The 19,542-nt window shown below is 42.4% G+C and overlaps 1 protein-coding gene and 1 long non-coding RNA gene across 9 annotated transcripts in view; one reads left to right on the top strand and one right to left on the bottom strand.

The window, feature by feature from the left end:
• LOC128324065 (uncharacterized) overlaps positions 1-19,542 on the top strand; it is a 46,647-nt gene that overhangs the window by 11,005 nt on the left and 16,100 nt on the right. The window contains exons 3-4 of one of the 2 annotated variants that reach the window (XR_008306613.1): positions 3,161-3,215; positions 4,042-4,126. This is a non-coding gene — a long non-coding RNA (uncharacterized LOC128324065). Of the gene's footprint in view, positions 1-3,112; positions 3,216-4,041; positions 4,127-19,542 lie in introns of both variants that reach the window. The other variant, XR_008306614.1, reaches the window with a different exon arrangement.
• Positions 8,923-19,542, bottom strand: part of ASXL3 (ASXL transcriptional regulator 3) — a 146,059-nt gene continuing 135,439 nt past the window's right edge. For all 7 annotated transcript variants that reach the window (XM_053248187.1, XM_053248191.1, XM_053248188.1 and 4 more), the window contains one exon: positions 8,923-18,602. In XM_053248187.1, coding sequence (XP_053104162.1) covers positions 14,916-18,602 — 3,687 coding nt within the window. In that variant the 3' untranslated portion in view covers positions 8,923-14,915. The remainder of the gene's footprint in view (positions 18,603-19,542) is intronic.

Raw genomic sequence — 19,542 nt, 5'->3', positions numbered from 1 at the left:
ATGCCTAACTGACTTCCCTCCCATTCTCGCTGGCCGCCTCTCCAAGAGCTTGTCCTGCCCCCCCCCCCACCGCACTCCTCAAGCTGCTGCCTGGCAACAGGGACCCTGTGTTGTTCCATCTCAAGCTTCTAAGCCTTTCAAAGGGAAAAGTCACATTGGAGGATGCCCGCTTTCCACTGTGTCTCTTGTTCCCCCCTCTGGCAATCAGAAGGGAAAGTGGGCTGGATGGCAAGAAAGGGACTCTGTGTTTTGCTCTCCAAAAATGAATCGATGAAGTAGTATGTTCATAAGCACACGCGAACACCATAAAATGGGCAACCTGATTAGACTGTTGCGAAGACAACACATGGCAGCGATACCCAGGGATCAGGCAAAAGGCAGCCCCACCAAGTAATTCTTGAAAAGCTCTGCTCTATTTTTTGTACAATAAAGTTGGGGGAGGGGGCCCAGCCTCTTCCTCTTGGATAAAACCGTGCAGTCTCGGGCATTACTCATGAGAAGAACCATGCAGTATTGGCTCCAGTAAATGGAGAGATTCTTCCTGTGTGATGATGACGGAGACTGAGCTGACCACTCTCTCATGAGAGTAATAGCCCACTGAGATATGCATGTAGGCTGTACGGCAGCTGCTGCCCAGTAGGGATGTGCACAAAACTGGTTTTGCCAGTTCGGTTCAAATCCTAACCGGATTTGAACCCACCCAGCCTGGTTCTGGTTCAGATTGGTTTGACTTGGTTTGGTGGTCTACTGGTAAAGGGGATTCCGGTGAGGGGCTACTGGTAAAGGGGCAGGGGTGCTTCCCTAAGCCTAGAGGGAATGGGAGGGAAGTCAGTTAATACTTACAAGCAACAGTGGCAGCAGAAGGGGGTGGCAGCATCTCCCTCCCACCATCCCAAAAGCCTCCCCCAGAGTAGTCAGGGCTGCCACCAGCCCAATTTGGGCCTCTGCCCATGTGTGGAAACGATTTTCATGATCTCTGCACATGCGCAGAGGCATTTACATGACCACAATTTTTGTGCATGCATGGAGGTCTCATGCGCAGAGGCTCGAACCAGGCTGCCGGTGGCCCTGGCTACTCTGGGGTAGGCCAGCGGGTGTGTGTGTGTGCGCGCCTTAGCCTCTGCCACACACACACACACACACACACACCCCACGGCTGCTGCCACGACTGCTGCTATTACTTCTAAGTACTAACTGACTCCCCTCCCACTACTTCTAGGCTTATGAGAAGCCCCCTTGAACCTTTACTGGTAAAGGGGAATCCAGACCATCGAACCAAACTAAACCAGGGCAGTTTGGTTTGAACTCAGACTAGCACCCCTCTTGGGGGGGGGGGCAGTCTAGTTCAAACTCGGACCACCTGAACTGGGCTGGTTCGATGTCAAGCCCCACTCAAATTGAGCCAGCTCACACATCTCTACCGCCCAGCCTGTTTGCTCAACACAAGCCATGGGGACAGGTACCCCATCAACACCTTTCCCTGTCTTGGCAACTGCTGCAATGAAGCAGTCCAATCAGTCCCTCTGCCAGTCCGGTTGTCGATTGGCACATATCCATGTTTGCTTTCGCCCAGTACAGCGACCCTTCTTTCCTGGGATCACTGATAATAGGGGCTCCCCTCTCCCGTGATTCCCTGCAGCGGCCGATCTGCAAACACTGCAACACCAGTCCAAGCCTGGGAAATTTGAATGAGAGTAAAGATCTATCCCCGGGCCGGATGCTTCCCTCGTCTGCCCACCTGGTACTGCCCAGACAACATGGAATGGACACTACTCAGGAGTTTGAAAGTGTTGCCTGGAGAGGAGGCGAGTCACGGTGTAGAAGTTATCTTATTTACCAAAGGAAATGGGGGCCACACACAAGGGGTGGGGGGGCTTGATCTGGATGGCCTACCTCATGAAAGCACAGTCTGATGGAGGACTGAATCTCACTGAGCATTTGGTCCTCCCCCGTGGACTGGCCTTCTCATGAGAGGGTTAATTCCAGGGTGGCAAGCTAACATGGGGGCAGGAGTGTGCTTGGATGTTCCTGGATGGCTTTGCTGGTGTCTGTCATTGCAAGAGCATCCTTGGTCACAGTGGACCAGACCCCAGGATCCTTTGCATACAAACTCCTTCCTAGGAAGTAATCACAATCCCTTCCCAGAGAAAGAAAAATAGTGCTGCTCTGCATCCCCACGTTGCTAGTAATTGTACAAAACGGTTTTGCTGTGGGGCTCTTACGAGGGCGATGGTGCAATAGCTGTCAGGAGAAGGGCTCAAATACAATTTAAAGGGATTTACATGTCTTTTCCCTGAGCGAAGGGGGTCCATTCCGAAAAGGAACAATTGTGCTTGGCACCCCCACCCCCCGAAAATCGTGGCCAATGGCTGCTGCCTGCAGACGTTCTGACACCTTGCCCAGAGTCGGGCGACACAAGTGCTACAGATGCTGGGATGTGGCCTTGGCAGACCAGGAAAAGGGAGTGGCTTCCCTGCTCTGAAATTGGAGGTTGCTGGGATGTGGTTGAACTTTCATATTCCAGGCTATTGACAGGAATACCTTCTATTCTTGGGCTATTTCGCCTTTATTTCCCCCTAACCTAATTTTACAATTCAAATAATCTGAGATGTTTGTAGTTATAATCCAGGATTCATGTCTTCAGTGTTTTACATTTACATTTCTTCAAAGCAGAGGGATGGAAAACTGATACTATAATCATAGGAGAGATAAAAATGAACCAATATTCTGGCTAGAGATAACTCAAGAAGCCTTTTACAGTGAAGGAAGAAGCAGCAAGCATATTGCATTGGAAATTCTTGTCCTGAGACAGCAGAAATTGAAAGCTGGGGGGAGAGCTTTTATGATTCACTCAATTCTAGATTTAAAAAAAAACTCAGACAACTTCATTCCTCAAAGTATAGGATGGTTTTTAAATTATTCATTAATTATTAGCTAAATTGACACATAAAAGTGACTCCCTGAAAGATTAGTGTCTGATCTTTATTTAAAACTGGAAATTATACAGAGATTTGAAAGTCACAGGGCTTTTCTGTCCGTGAATATACATTATGAAAGATCTAGAATGTTATTCTAAATTAGTATTTCAATATAACTTTCTCTCTCTCAAAAGAGCTGTGTGGGTGAGGGGATTGAAACACCTCTTCTTCATCAATTTCAGACCTTCCCCCCCAGACAGGATGAAAAAAGTGTCTGAGGTAACAGAGCAGAGTGAGGTAAGTCAAATTATTTAGCTTACTTCACTTGCACGCCATTTAATGTAAAAAAAAGATCTTTACCTCACCTTTGCAGTATATGTTACTAGACTACAAACAAACAAACCTGACTGCTCTGTCACTTTTAGCATGACCTTAAGAAAGTACCATTTTATATTGGCAAGCTGCTGATTCAGAGAACCACCTAATTTTGGCTTATGAGTCAATTTTAATGAGCTCTTCTAAGCAAGCTGAGTGCTTATATTGGAGCCCAACTATTACCAATATATTTTAGTTCAGAGGAGAGTTGCCTCTGCACACAGCACAAAATGGGGGAGAAGACAAATGAGTCGAGGTCAGGCTGTGGTCATGGTTGCAACCTTGGAGAAGGCTCCATCACAACCATATCGTTTCATATCCACACATTATGAGGCATTGTGAATGGTATTGCCACTGGCAGACAGTGCAGCTGGCTGAACATGGCCACCTGCCAATAACTGGAAGGAGGGGTACCTTCATTGGCTCAAATCCATTTCAGTATGGCAAATATTAAGCAACATTAAATATTACTGGGTATGCAAAAAGAAAAAGAAAAAATCTGATGTTTACCAAACAGCCCTTTTGCCAGCAGCCAGCACCATTCTCAAAATAGCACTGTACTGATGGTACAAACAGCACCTGACTGAAATTTCACTTTTATGTAGCTCTTAAAAGTAAAATTGCCTCTTGCAGTGTGAACCTAGCAACTGTATGCATCCCTGTCTGGAGAATGAAGAAGGTAATTGTATCCCCATGTGAAAAAAAAAAAGAGCCTGGCCAGTGTCATTCGTGCATTTATAATTTCTAGGAGTGAAAGTGTGTTAACACCTTGAAAACCTAAGCTGATGCAAGTGCCAGAATTGCCCTTCTGACAGGTGTGGGGAGGTGAGAAGGTAAGCAACCCATATTGTAGCAACTGTATTGACTGCCACTTAGTTTCTAGCCACAATGCAAGATGTTGATTTCAGGACCCAAATATTGACAGCTACCTCTCCCTATGTGAGACTTCTTGTGTATTTTCTAGTAACTTTAAGGTTTTAATTTCTGTTTTATGTTGCTGTAAGCCACCCAGAGATGAAAGTTTGGGGTGGTGTACAAATGATAGACAGACAAAACTTCTTTTAGACAAGTTGGAATAAAGTTTGGGAGAAGGACCTTCTTAAAGCTGGGAGGGCTTTGGAATGCCCTCCCAGGGGTATGGCAGCATTCTTCCTTGCTGAGTTTTCACAAAAAAGGCCTATTTGTTTTTACTATATTTGGAAATTAAATAAAGGCTTTTTATCACAGTTCTGCTGCTGAAACTGACTACACCTATGTTTTTACTGTCCACTGTTTATACTGATGTTTAGGAGTACCAATTTACTAAACCCTGCTAACTAGTGGTTCTCTCATAGTCTACAGCGGGACTGTCCCTATTTATCCTGGGACAGCATCTCTCCAATGTCTGCTTCTTAGTATTTCCCTTGTATCTCTTTTTAAATTGTTTTGATTTTATGTAAACCTCTTAGAGAACTTTTCTTTGTTGAATATGCATTGAAATAACACATATTTCTGTAAGACCTCCTGAGTCATGGGAGAAAATGTATATACATTTTAAAATGAGAGTACAAAATGTGTGTAAATGAAAGTAAATATGAGATGAGAACTTCAGCTTCAATGTACCTAGTACCAAAAAGCTTCTTTTGTTGTGACTTATGATCCAGTTTTAATGAGCTCCTATGCAAGCTCATGAGTGCTTATGATAGAGCCTGAGTACTACCAATGTAGTTTGGTCCAGAGGTTCTACCTCTTGTACAGCACAAAATAGGCAGAGAGTGTGTACATGATAGGTGTGCTGAGGTCAGACTGGGGTCACAGTTGCAATCTCAAAGTCTCCATGGCTAGCTGAACATGGCCACTTGCCAATAATTGAATGCAGATGTAATTTCACTTGGCTAAAGTCACACCATACCACCCAACCTGTAAATATGCGTATCTACAGAATCAGAGAATTCCACTATAAATGTGTCAATGTAATGCTGGAAATTCTTTAAATTCTTCAGCATGTAACTAAATCAGGCTAAATCAGGGTGGTTGTGAGATAACTTTAGAGATCTCCAAGTCAATTTAATTTCCTTATTTATATTTCGATCTGGACATGCTTCCATCATGGAACTCCAAGTGTTATCCATAGAATTCCCAGATGGCCTCCTGTCCAGGCACTGACCAAACTCAGACCTGCTTGTTTCAGCAAGGTTACTGTATCATGTGCTTGTGAGGGTGGTGGCTGACCAGCTCCAAGTAGTCTTGAAGGAAACGTATTATCTAGACCAGGCCTGCACAACATACGGCCCACGGGCCGCATGCAGCCAGCGAAGCCTTTTTTCCTGGCCCCCGGGGCTATTTCCCCTCCCCCCCGCTGCTCCCCCCCCCCCAAATTCCAGCCGCTGTGCGGCTGAGATGGCTGCGGGTGTTCTTCCTTACCCTCTCCCACAGCAGCAGCAGCGCACAGCGGCAGAAATCAGAGCGACGCTCAGGCCTGCCATTTGGCCCGGTGTTGCTTCCCAACTGTGAGGCGCACCTGAGCAGTTAAGTCTCTTAACTGCACAGGCGTGCCTCGCAGTTGGAAAGCGATGCCGGGCCAAATAGCAGGCCCGAGCGTCGCTCTGAATTCTGTCACTGTGTGCCTCCGCCGCCGCCATATGGGAGGGTAGGAAAGGACACCCACACTGCCACAGCCATCTCCTTGGCCGCACAGCAGCTGGAATTGGAGGGGGGGTTAAGCAGAATGGGGAGGAAGGGGAAATAGCCCTGGGGGCATCTCCTCAGCTGCGTGGTGACTGGAATTGGGGGGGGGCGGCGGCAATGAGGTAGGAGGTGGACAGTGGCCCCACGAGGGAGTCCAGTGGTGGGGGCGGGCAAAAATGGCAGGGACGGAGGGAGCCCAGCGGGGAAGAAAGTGTTGCCAAGGGATGGGGAGGGAAAACTGTTAGTGGCAGGAGGAGAACGGGGACCTCTGGAACAACGAGGAACGGACTCTCTCACCAAGATTGCTCCATTCATTCTCTCTCTCACCCACCAAGATTGCTCCATTCTCTCTCTCTCTCTCTCTCTCACCAAGACTGCTCCATTCTCTCTCTCTCTCTCGCTCTCTCACCAAGACTGCTCCATTCTCTCTCTCTCTCTCTCTCTCTCTCACCAAGAGTGCTCCATTCTCTCTCTCTCTCAGCACCAAGAGTGCTCCATTCTCTCTCTCTCTCACCTACCAAGACTGCTCCATTCTCTCTCTCTCGCCAAGACTGCTCCATTCTCTCTCTCTCTCGCCAAGACTGCTCCATTCTCTCTCTCTCACCTGCCAAGACTGCTCCATTCTCTCTCTCTCTCTCTCTCACCAAGACTGCTCCATTCTCTCTCTCTCACCCACCAAGACTGCTCCCCCCCCTCTCTCTCTCTCTCACACACACACACCCCAAGACTGCATTCTCTCTCTTGCCAAGACTGCTCCATTCTCTCTCTCTCTCTCGCCAAGACTGTTCCATTCTCTCTCTCTCTCTCTCAAGCCAAGCCTCCTGCTGCATCCTTTCCATCTTTCTTTCCCCTTCTCCCTTCTTTTCCAAAATTATGAGAAGAGCTTCTCATATTTTTTTTCCATTAATTGTTCCATGTTATGTGTGATGATTTGGCAGAGGTGGAAAGGAAGAACAATGCATTTTATTATGTGTTTTGTACAGATTGTATAATATTTATTTTATTAGAATGAATTTTAATTCAGCTTGTTTCATATTAATTTAAATCAATCTTGGCCTGCCAGAACATCAAAATTTAAATATTGATTAAATGCATTTTTAATTCATTTAAGTTTAATTTGGTTGGTTGATTGATTGATATTAAGTGCTACTCTAATAATTAGCACCCTAAGAATTGACCTCGGCCCCCATGAACCAAGTCACAGTTGGTTTCGGCCCGCCAGGTCATTTGAGTTGTGCAGGCCTGATCTAGACCCATTTCAACCTGCCTTTAGGGTGGGCTATGGGGTTGAGATGACCTTGATCGGCCTGATAGATGACCTTTGTCAGGTGACTGACAGAGGGAGTGTGGCTTTACTGGTTCTTTTGGATCTCTCAGTGGCTTTCAATACCATCGGCCATGTTATCCTTCTGGATTGCCTGGGAGGTTTGGGGATAGGAGGCACTGTTTGACAGTGATTCTGCTCCTATGACTTGGGTACATTTCAGATGCTGGTGCTTGGTGACAATTATTCTTTAAAAACTGAAGCTGCTATATGGAGTCCCTCAGGGCTCTATTCTGTCACCAATGCTTTTTAACATCTACATAAAACCGCTGGGTGAGATCATCAGGGGATTTCATGCTGGGTGTTATCAATATACAAATATGATAGATAGATAGATAGATAGATAGATAGATAGATAGATGACAACAAAATCTGTTTCTCCTTGTCATCAATATCAGGAAATGGCATTAGCCCCGGGCTGAATAAGGTATAATAAACTGAAGCTGAATCCAAGCAAAGAGGATATGCTTATAATTGGGGGTCATAATTTGCATGGCAGGATAGAACTTCCTGTTCTGGACAAGGTTTCACACCCCCAGAAAGAACAGATTCACAGCTTGAGAGTGCTCTTCGATCCCTCCCTGGTGCTTCAGGTTGAGGCTGTGGCCAGGAGTGCTTTTTACCAGCTGCGATTGATTCAAGAACTCCACCCATTCCTTGAGAACGACCTGAAAACAGTGTTACACCAGCTGGTAACCTCCAGGCTGGACTACTGCAATGTGCTTTATGCAGGGCTGCCTTTGTATAAAGTTCAGTTAGTTCAAAATGCGGCAGCCAGATTGGTCTCTGGGGTATCTCAGAGATTTCACATTATGCCTGTTCTTAAACAGTTGCACTGGATGCTGATATGTTTCCAGGCAAAATACAAAGTGCTGGTTATTACCTTTAAAGCCACAAATGGCTTAGGTCTGGGTTACCCAAGAGAGTGCCTTTCCCTACAAGATCCCAATCACTCATTAAGATAATCAGGAGGGGTCCATCTTTGGGCACCACCAGTTCATTGGTGGCGACCTGGGATCAGGCCTTCTCAGTTGCCGCCACTAGGTTGTGGAATGTGCTCCCCATGGATATAAGAGATTTATCTTCCTTTGAGGTCTTCAGAAGAGCCTTAAAGACCTATCTTTTTAGCTTGGCTTTTAATGATATCTAGTTTTAATTTTTATGAGTTTTAATTTGGTTTAAATATTTTTTAATTGCAATTGTTTTATTATGTGTTTTTGATTTTAATGTAAACCATTCTGAGCCGCATTAGGAAGGGCAGTATATACACTGAATAAATAATAATAATGTGCTATTTATACATATCTTACAGGATGTGTTCCCAGCCTTGGTTCCCCAGATGTTATTGGATTCTAACTCCATGATCTTCAGCTACTGTGACTGGGAATGATGGGAGCTGTATAACAACTTTGGACTCAAGGCTGGGAACCCCTGTCTTATAACATGTATCAATCTGGAGCCTTTTTTTAAAAAAAGAGAGCAGGTAGAAACAATGATATACACACCATAGAAACCATACAGATGGTTGTGAGTTTTAAAATATGCACATTCTCCCACTTTTAGCAACAATATATATCGGGTACCCAAAAAGTAACTTATTTTCACATAGAGTGTAATATTAAAAAAAACAATTAAAAATTCTTTAGAATATTTTAATATTGAAGCCCAACTTGTTATTTTCAGGGGATTGGGAGGGTAGAGAGCAAACATGTAGACAGAACCAATCTTTTTCATTTAGTTTTATAGTCTTGTGATCAGTCACTTTTGTATGCGACACATGTTTCTTTTTTAAAAAGAAAGACAAACAGCACCATTGATGAAAGCATGATCCCTGAATTCTAAACCAAACACTCTTAAAAAAAAAACAAACAAAAAAACACTCAGTCACATTTAGTCAGGTAATAAAGCAAGCATAACAGTAAACCGTAGCAATGCCATTGAAATCAACTGCTCCCCCTTCTGAGAATTTGAAGAATTTATCCTATGGGTTTTTTTTTCTTTGGTAGAGGACTGAAGGGAGGTTTTCTATTCTATATATAGATGCAAAATATCTATGCATGATGGGGAATACCCCAGTCTACACAAATGTTATGTTCCTCATGCAAGTTAGATATGATTTGATTTCACATTGCTCTTATCCTGGGCAGGAGAAACACTACCCTTAAAAAGGCATTGAATGGCTAGTGTCAAAGAGATGTAAACATTCAAAATACTGACAAATTAAAAAAAAACATACAAAACCTGGTACCGAAAATGTCAGTCGATTTAGGTTTTTGTAAAGCAGGAACAATTTTTTTTTTACAGCAGTACAAGAGAATTATGGCAACAAAGTAAAGCACTTTTCTTGTAACATTCATGAACAGTACAAATACAACAAAGTATTCTACAGGCTAAATTATCTTTTAACTATCAAATATAGTACAAAGCGAAATATGTGCTATAAAAGAAGCAGCTCCTTTAAATTAGACTAAAAATACTATTTTTGTTGTTTTTACAATGACAAAGCATGATGTCTGAAGACAACAGGATTCTCCCCCCCCCCTTTAATTCAGAAACATTTAGCTACGCAGGTCCATGATAATCCACTGAAAAATGTTATTGGTCTTTCCCCCAGTGTTGTGCAGAACTAATGCTGTCACACCAAAAGTCATTCAGTGTCTAATGCACAGCCTCACATATGTAAGCTAAGATGCCCCTGTTAGGTGGTATTTCTGATCTTTTGTCTTGAGTGTTAATCCTGGGCCTTCACCATACTATGCAAAACCAGAGGCTATAAACATCATCTCTGAAATTGTGCGCATGTTTGTAAGGGCTGCAGCATAAGGTCATTTCACTTTAGAAACTGCATTATAAAGCACCATATGCACCAGTTTAAAACTGAGCAAGAAATTCCAGGGTCCTGAAAACCTACCCTGGCAACACATATCACTTTAAAAAGGAAACCTATAGTACAGAGGAAACACATTTTTGCTTTATGGCTCAACCTTTTTCCTTCTTCAGATTAATTAATTTCATGCACTAGACCACAGCAGATAGATGGAATACAAAATTGGGAGTGTCCACTTCACCAAGTCTTTACATAATTTCAGATAAGGGACCAGGGAATTTCAGTGTGGAAAACTCTTTGCAGGGACACACACACACAGAGCAAATGTCTCAATATTACATACAGACCTCAGGGATATGTGTAAAAAATATCAGAAGGCAGGAAGAACACAATGGAGTCTTATAATTTCTCCTTCAAAAAGTGCTGCAACTAAGCTGGAAAAACTCTGGATTTTTTTTTTTTAATCTTTACATATATATTTTCCCTCATGGGTGAATGAATGATGATACACTATAAATACTTTTACACTTGTTCAGTTTTATATGGTCTATTGCCAAAAGTATGAAAAAGAACTAGGGCATTCTGCACTTTCCCCCATGCTTTGTTGTAAGTTATCCTTGGAAAGCACTTCACTTCCAGGATTTTTTTCATGTGCAAGATCCACACTTTGTGATAACTGTATTTATCAAGGGGGCAGTGGCGTTACTCACTGCCACCATGTAAAACACAAATGATAGAAAGGTGTTTTTGAATCCCCATGTACATATGCCTCAGAGTTCCAACTGGACTGGAGCCTCTAGATGCACTTAAGCAGGTATCTATCTAGGGATATGAATGCGTCATTCACATCATGTATTTGTTGCACAAAATATCAGTGTACCCATGGGAAACTGGATACTAAAGCTGCTTTTAGTATCCTGTTAAACTTTTCTGTAAGTTTGTCTCATTCAATAGGATGCTAAAAGCTGGTGCAGACATTGGCACAGCTGGCTAACTCCCCAAAATAACTGCTCACATTAATAGTCTACTTGTGTAAGAAGCAAAGTAATCATTATGTCTTGACTACTCAATATCCCTTATCTCATATCTCCTAATAATTTCAGAGACCTCCTGTAGGGACCCTCCAGTTTATTGCCCATTGCATTAAAATTATTTGGTGTGTGAATGGGTGCATGCATTTCCTTTTATAAAGCCCATAATCCTGAGAGGAGGAAGTATGTAAGTAAGTATGTGAAATTCAAAAAGTCAATACTGGGACAATTTGAAATGAAAATAAATGTGATGAAAGGTGCACGGTGCAGGCCGTCCAATCACAACCACACATGCAGAATTGTTGTGAGCTTTTAAATTGCTTTCCCCCGTTTGCTCTTCTTCAGTGCGTAAGCTTTCCAACCTCAGTGCCATAAATTGCATTATCATGGGAGTCCTGGTGACATGAGGCTGAAGTTTGGCGGGGGCGGGGTGGGGGCGGTGGAGGACAGAGAATACACAGGTAATGTAACAAACTGCTAACAGGATACTTGTTTTCTTCTAGATAAGGAACAATTATCATAAACCACTACTGCCACCATCAGGTGTTTAATGAAATTAATTCCAGGTGCAACATAAAGAAACAGTGTCTTGAATTCCACTAGGGAGACATTTGGATGAACAATAAAATATAGCACCATTTTGTGCAATGCCCTTTGTGAAGAACACTCTCTCATATGCTAAGTAAACTAACTGCAATCATGCTTCCTTCATACAAGCATGCATTCAAAACCAAAAGGGTGAATTTTCAATCATTAGCTGCATCTTTAGTACCAAATGAGTGATGACAGTAGCAGTTCCATAGATTTAAAGCTGAATCTGCTGAAGTCATGTAGAAAGCAAAGGGATGTGTTTGCCTGATTTTAACAGCAAAAGGAGCACAGGAGGGTAGAGTGCTAAATCCTCTCCTGCCCACTGCTTATTTCTCTCCTGCCCACTGCTGTTGCTCTCCCCCAAGAACTTTCTCCCAGCTAGTCTCACTGTTGGTTTTGCAGTTCAGCTGAGGAAAAGTGCCCTGTGGGAGAGGCTGTAAGGAGATAAGTCATAGGCAGCGAAGGATTCAGTGTTCCTCATCTGAATGCTACTTTTGCTGTTAAAGCCAGACTCCAGATTTCTATGTGATTGTGGCATTCCTAAGTTTAAGCAAATGAATCTGCTGCCTATTATCTGCATAATATCTCATTTGACCCTTATTCCAACATTTAAAACAGAACTATAAAACTCCTGTTAACATTTGTCAGCCACAACAAAGCCATACAATGGATGTAGACGGGAGAAAGCCAGGCATACTAAAACTCATTTAAGTCCATGAGACTGACCAATCCTATGCATGTTTACTTGGAAGTAAGACCACTGAGTTCAATGCAGCTTACTCTCAAGTAAAAATGCAGAGGACTGCAGCCTTAAGTGCTTAACTTTCTCTAGATTGTGCCCAAATACTTTTATAGTATGTTTTTGGAGGTAATAAAATGATGTTTTTACTACTACCAGTTCATAAGACAGAAGGCACAATTCTATCTAAAAACTGGTCACTGTGGTTATTTTAATAAAAGAAAGAAATATACCCTGCCTTAACTCAGACATAATCCTGGCTCCAGTGCTGTTAGGAATTTACTGGAACTGGGATTTCATCCACTGTGTTTAAATCATGATAATAAAATATTAATTTAAAATAATCTGAAATTTAACTAAATATGCAAGCACATACATGTTTAACAATGACTCCATTTAGTCATCTATTTTGCACATTACAAAAAACATGCTTTTCAAATCCATATTTAAAAATATTTTCAAGGATACCTGAAAGTGCTGAAAATAGGCATGTATTAATCCTCTACAAAGGAGTGCTTTTGAACTATAACATAACATCGCCTCTCAGTACCAATTCTGGTAAGGCAATTATTGTCTAGTCCCTTCATTCTGTAGGGTTATCAAAACAATCTATAGGTCTTGCTATGAAAACAAATCCAGTCAAATCACATGACCTCTGGTTAAAGGAATGTAAGTCCTACCTATTCCAGCTCATTAAAATAAAATTAAAGGAAATGGCAGATTTCATGTTAAATATGGTCCCACGAGAACATAAATGTGGGTTTCCAAACAGTAGAAACTCACTCGCATGTACAAATGCCTGGAAGGCTTATGAATTATGATTTAGTAACAAAAGATGATAAGCAAATACAATGCAAAGTATATTTTATTACCCTTATTACACTAATGGTTTAGAATAAAAATAATGTAGCACTATTTATTTCACATAGTAAAATATCAATACTTGGAGACGCCAGTACAGCACCTTGCCATTATAAATCTTTCATGAGCGGTGGGAAGGAATTTCCAATTTTTTGCATGGACTGCCAGGCATTACATTAGTAAGGTTCTACTGTGTGGGCAGGAATAATGTATTTCTCTCACGTTTACTTCGTTGTGATGGTTAGATTCCCATGACAGCATGCGAGTTACTTCTAGTCTATATTTTTGACCTAATCTTTATGTTTTGTGTTCTCATTAGGAAAAAAACAAAATGATTTTAAAGATAACCAAGTATCTCCTTTTGTCAAGCTCCACATTTTTATCCCTTTACAATATTTTCCTTATAAGTGAGAAAAAACAAACAAACCCAACCCTCACAAATTGCCACATATCTGCTCCAATATTTTGGCAGCTAATATGTCTTGAATATAACTATCAATATAAATTGCTACTAAGTACAATAGTGAGAGTTTAAAGATTTGGGATCCCTTTAAAATCTCTTCATTCCTACAGCCATCCTACAAATACGTGTAGTGTGAATTTTCTAACACACAAAAAGGTGGTTACAAGTAAAATTTTAAAGGTAATTTAAAATATATCAAGCTGTAAACATATTTTGAAGGACTGTAAATCACATGATTGGGGGATCTACATAGAGACAGAATTAAATGAGATTAATTTTAGGCCACTGAAATAATTTCACTGCTCTGAACATGCTTGTTGCTTACATAATATGGTTCATATATGTATATATGATAAGTATCTCCCTTCAGGACAAATTTAGAGTGAGATTTGGGGATGAAAAATTGACTAGTACATTATCATAGCTGCATTTATTCTCCCCACCCTCACCCTGGACTTCTAAAATCATGTAGATTCCAATTTATTACAGGTGGTCAGACTCCTTTACACCTGCCTTAATTAAAATCACTTCCAGGATACCAGATTATCAAGAGACCAAACTACTGACATTTCACTCCTTTTTGCCTATAAGTCAACTATGGATGGCAACTGTGGCTTCAAGAATGCACTCATCATTACAAAAACTGTCAAACAGTACTTGCTACAATGGTCTGCAAGTGGTAGCAGAATATTACTCTCTCTGCCCATAGTCTCTTCTTTATTGATTAGGGTTCTTCTCCATTCTTACACTGTTTCAAGCGCAAACATCTAGAAATTATAATGTGTAATTCTGTTACTGGGAAGATGTGTTACCTTTATAAATGGGAAAAACATGTCCTGCACTTTGCGCATATAAATAGAAATGAAAATGCTATTTTTTACTTTTTAACACAGTAAGAAAGCTTGAAAGATTTAACGTTTTTTGTGCACATTTCTTAAGGGGTTGTTCTTTCCAGGGAGAGCCATGCAAGCAGAAATAACTCAATTCCAAAGAAAAAAGTTTCCCCAGAATCATTTTGTATCCAGATACAAAACGGCCTAAAATATTCCAGTTGTCCCTACATTTTTTTTGCTTTGCTCTCCCATGCTAACAAAGGATCCTGCATCTTGGCTTCAAATTCTACCGAACAACTAAACAGGCAACACACAATTTTGAAGGGCCTATGCAGTCATCATGACAGAAGGCTCCACAGCCTTTGCACACGATCATGGCTTTCAGCCTGCAAGAGCATTTCAGTTCCAGCTCATCTGCACTGCTGCTGTCAGCAAATTTCTGAACTGGAATCTGAGTGTTCTGAATAGATAGGCTTGAGGCTGTGTTTGAACTACTTCCTAAAATTCCAATAGATTTTTCAATTGCAGATGCTGCCCTTTTGAAGCTTGTGCTACCAAAGTGTATAGTAGGATAATTTCCACAGAGCTGCTGCTGCTGCTGTTGGGGCTGCTGCTGCTGCTGAGTCTGTATTTTCTGAGCAGTTAATTGGGCAAAAGGCTTCTGTGGCTCAGAAAGTAAATAGGAAGGGAAGTCGGCATTTTTCAATGCAAAGGCTTTCAACTGTTCTTTTACTTCATTCTGATCATAAGATGCTTGTTTTATGCTCAGCTCACAGCTGCTGCTTAAACCTTCCTCAAAAGAAATGGGTTCAGATTTTATATTGCTACAGACGCTTGCCGGCTGAGGCCAACTAAGTCTTTTAGTGGTTTCCATAGTAACTGCTGGTTGTTTGTGATCAGATGGAGCTTCTGCATTGGGAAGAGGAGGGGGTGGTGGAGGTGGGGGCAGTGGAGGGGGAGGTGGGGGCGGTGGTAGAGGTGGAGGGGGATGTACTAATGATTTATTCTGCAGAGTCTGTGAGGCACTAGAAATGTCATCACCTTCCTTAATTTGAATGTTAGGGGGGAAAACACTCCCTAGCCTCAGCTGGTGAGGCGTTGTAGACATGTTGACCTCTCCCAACCCCTTCTGCTCTAGGTGCCTGCTGAAAGCAAAGGCACTGCAGCCAGATGGGGCCTTTAATGTTGCCTGCATCAAAGCGGCTGTAGGAACAGCGCCTCTTGAAGCCATTGGCATTTGGTAGAAATGCTGTCTATGTGAGGTACTTGCTTCTGCATGGAAACTGCCATTTTTGTCAACATTAAATAGGCTCTGCTGGTAACTACATGAAGGCAATGGCCTCTTCTGCTGCTTGATCTCTGGGCTGTGTGAAATTCTGCTTTGAATAGCATGTTTGCTTGGCCACTCTTGTTTAAACAGCTGACTATGACCAAGTTGGTTCATGCTGGAACTGACAGCACAAGGACCCACTTTGACATCTGAGTCCATCAATGGCTTCCCAGGCTCACATTTAACTTCCCCTGCTGTCCTCACCATCCTCTTTTTGGGATGGTTTTCACGCTTCCTGACTTGCAGTGGGGCTACACTGGTTGCTGTAAATCCTCTGCCATCTGTATTTGGAGAGTTGGAAGGATTTTCAATCACATTTCTCTCAGATGTTGCTGATTTACATACTGAGGTAGTTTGCAAAGGCAAGGGAAGCCTGTTAATTTCCAGCTTGGCTCCTAACCTGGGCTGTGGCAACACTTTCTCCAATGGCAGGTTGCCTTGCAATAACTGTGTCACTAGAGGGTTGTTGGCTTCTACTGTTGACAAACGACAACTAGAGCTTCCAGCACTTGTAACTCTTTTTAGTGTTTCTGTTGTCAATGACAAAGAGCTCTCCATGGAATCTGGAACAGATGCTTTGGAGCTTTGTGCTGGCTGTGCACTTGCGGCCATTTCTGTAGTCTGGAAAGACATTTCAGGTCTTGCAAAATCTTCAGTGTCCATCCTAAAGCATTTGTCGGATTCATTAGTTTCCGATTTAACGGGCATGGCAATATTTGTCACAATGTTCCTTGAATGCATCTCACTCAAATGTGCAAAGCCTGAAGGCTCAATTTTGACATTTTTCAAACAGTTTTGTTCGGTGTAGTCTTTATGCTTATTTGGGTTAAGATGGCTGCCCAAAGACTGGTCAGTGTTCATGGCCTCATCATCATTCCAGCATATTCTGCTATTGGTGTTGTATGGGTTGGCACAGACAGCATCTGTTTCATTTTTGAAAGCCAAAGGACCTCGTAACTGTTCAGAAAATCCTTGGCTAGGAGGAACTGCCTCAAGTCTTTTGTCTTGAGGCGCAAGAGGCACTTCTCGAAGACTGGTACATGCTGCTTGCAAAGGTTTGCCATCTTGCTTCACTGTAACAGTGGAAAAGCCAGAGGTGTGCTCCAGATTCTCATTTGTAAGCAGCTCCGGCCTACTTATGACAGACACTTGAGGACATGCTATGTTTTGTAAGGCAGTTTCTGTCCTAACAGGCCTGCTTTGCATATCTGTGCTGTTTTCTGGGGTTTCAACAGAAGTACCCAATGACAAATTTGAGTTCATTGTTGTTGTTGTGTGGTCAACAATGACTTTACAAGGTATAGATCTATTCATGGGTGCCTGTGTATAACCTACTGAGGATTTACCAGACATATCTATTTGGCTTCTCATTCCAGAATTTCTTTCCACAGCATCAGCACTGATTTTGGCTGGGTTCTCATAAGAATTTACTGTCATCATATTACCAGCAAACACTGAAATGGAAGTCCTGCCAACAGAATCTGCTGCTGGAAGTGCATCACTGCAATGTAAAGCTGCCCTAACAGAGGTGGTGTTTGATAATGAACTTGGGTCATTGCACCCAGAAATGGCTATCTTATCGTTGGAGTATCTATTTGTAGATCCCACTGGAGGAATCAGAACTGAGCTACCAACCAGATTATTTGGCAAATTACTTGCAATGGATGAAGTTGGCACAGTGGTATATTGACTAGAAATAGCATTGTTTGCATTGCTGCTTGCAATTGGCAATCTCTTTTCATCTATGGGATTTGACAAGACTGTACTGTCTACTGTGGTTGGAGCAGTAGGATTCTCAACACATTTTGGCATGATGGCAATGCACGGAGTGTCAGCCCCTTGGATGGATTTCAGCATGTTTATATTGCAAGCCTTTGTGTCTGTACCTTCAACAGACATTAAAACAGAGGATTTATCAACAGAAGCTGCAAATGGAAGTTCCTTAATTGCTCCCGACATAGCAGTGCTACACACAGACATGGGGACTGAGTTTTTATTATATAGCACTGACACACTGTTGCTTTCAGCAGAGGTAGATGAAAGAATTTTCTCACACAAATGAGACATAGGCATATTTTCATCAGGACTGTGCACAGAGATGTCAGTACTAGCTTCCGGTAAAGTAGTAGTATTAAGTGACTGCTGCAATAAAGCAGTAGCTTCACGAAGGTGAGCAGACTTGTTGCTAGGAGACCTGCAGTTAGGATTAACTATAATTACTCCAGTAGAACCTTCAATCTTTGTTTCAGAAGAGGCAGAGATCTCCAAGGCTGACGGACCTTCCTTTGAGGCATGTTGGGATTTCATTTCTTTATTCTGGAGCAAGTGGGCTCTTGCTTGGTGTTTTGCAAACAATTTGGCTTTTGTCTGCTCCTTGATATGTGCCAATGTCCTGGTCTTTCCACCTTCACAGGGGCTTCCTAAACCTCCAGAGACAATGCTTGCAGCGGCTGCCACTGCAGCAGCAGCTGCCGCCTCCCTCTGGGCTCTAGCTTGCTGGGCTCTTGCTTTGATATCTGCCAGTGTTCTAGCCCCTGTGTTCCTCCCACTGCTGACTGATGTAGTTGGAGAAGCCCTAGGCTCTAGTTTGGAAACAGGCTGGCTCTTGATAATAAAAGGTGGGCCGATTTTTGAAAGCTGAATCTGAGAAGGGGGAAAGGGAAAAAAAAATCATATTAGGTAACAAATCATACATAATGAGTTTATCTAATATCTTTAAAATATACGGTATCGATGGCAAATCCCAACACCTAGCACAGGCAAAAGTTTATTATTATGTATTCTTGGCTATAATAAACCATAAGCCTATTATATCACTAAAATGAAGAGTTCCTTCATTTATTCAAATTGTGGACCATTACCTTTAAAGCTCCAAACTGTTTGGGCTTGAGTATTACTCAGACCATCTACTCTCATACAAGCCTACTTATCCATTTAGATCTTCAGGGGATGTTCTGCTCCATGGGTCAATAACTGCTGAAGTTGGCTGGAGAACACAGCCAAATATGGAGCAGGGTTTTTTCCATGACAGCCCCCCAGGCTTTGATACTCCCTCCCAAAGAGGTCTGTGCTGCTCCATCCCTTCCAGGCTTTAGACAGCTATTTATGACCTGTTTGTTTTGCCATGCCTCTCGGATAAAATGATCGTAGTTTCTTTTTATCCTTCTGTATGTTTACTACTGGCTTTGTTATATTTTTAAGCTTAAAAGCAGTACACAACTCCAAAAATAAGATAAAGCCTCAAGAATATTCAGAAACAGCCCAATGCTCAGCATTCAGAACTCAGCACATTCTTTTTTGTGGAACAATTCCCTCCGCCCTCAGTCTCTCACTTCCCAAGTAAAACTCAGCAGTCCACAAGTTGTGTATCATGTTTGCGACTGGTCTATGCTGCTGCAATCATTTAAGGAAGCATCAGCAGTCTTGTGCAAGAGCACACACGCAAAAATACTTAAAGCAGTGTGCTTCCACTTCAGCAGCACTATTTACATTGGAAACAGTGCCCTACATTCTCTGCAGCATCTGGAGGGCAGAGCAAGACCTCTGCCCTTGCAGGTAGCCAGGACACTAGCTATGCTGACAT

Source organism: Hemicordylus capensis, chromosome 4 (assembly GCF_027244095.1).
Source record: "Hemicordylus capensis ecotype Gifberg chromosome 4, rHemCap1.1.pri, whole genome shotgun sequence".
NCBI classification, from domain to species: domain Eukaryota; kingdom Metazoa; phylum Chordata; class Lepidosauria; order Squamata; family Cordylidae; genus Hemicordylus; species Hemicordylus capensis.
This window is presented reverse-complemented; position numbering and strand designations above follow the sequence as displayed.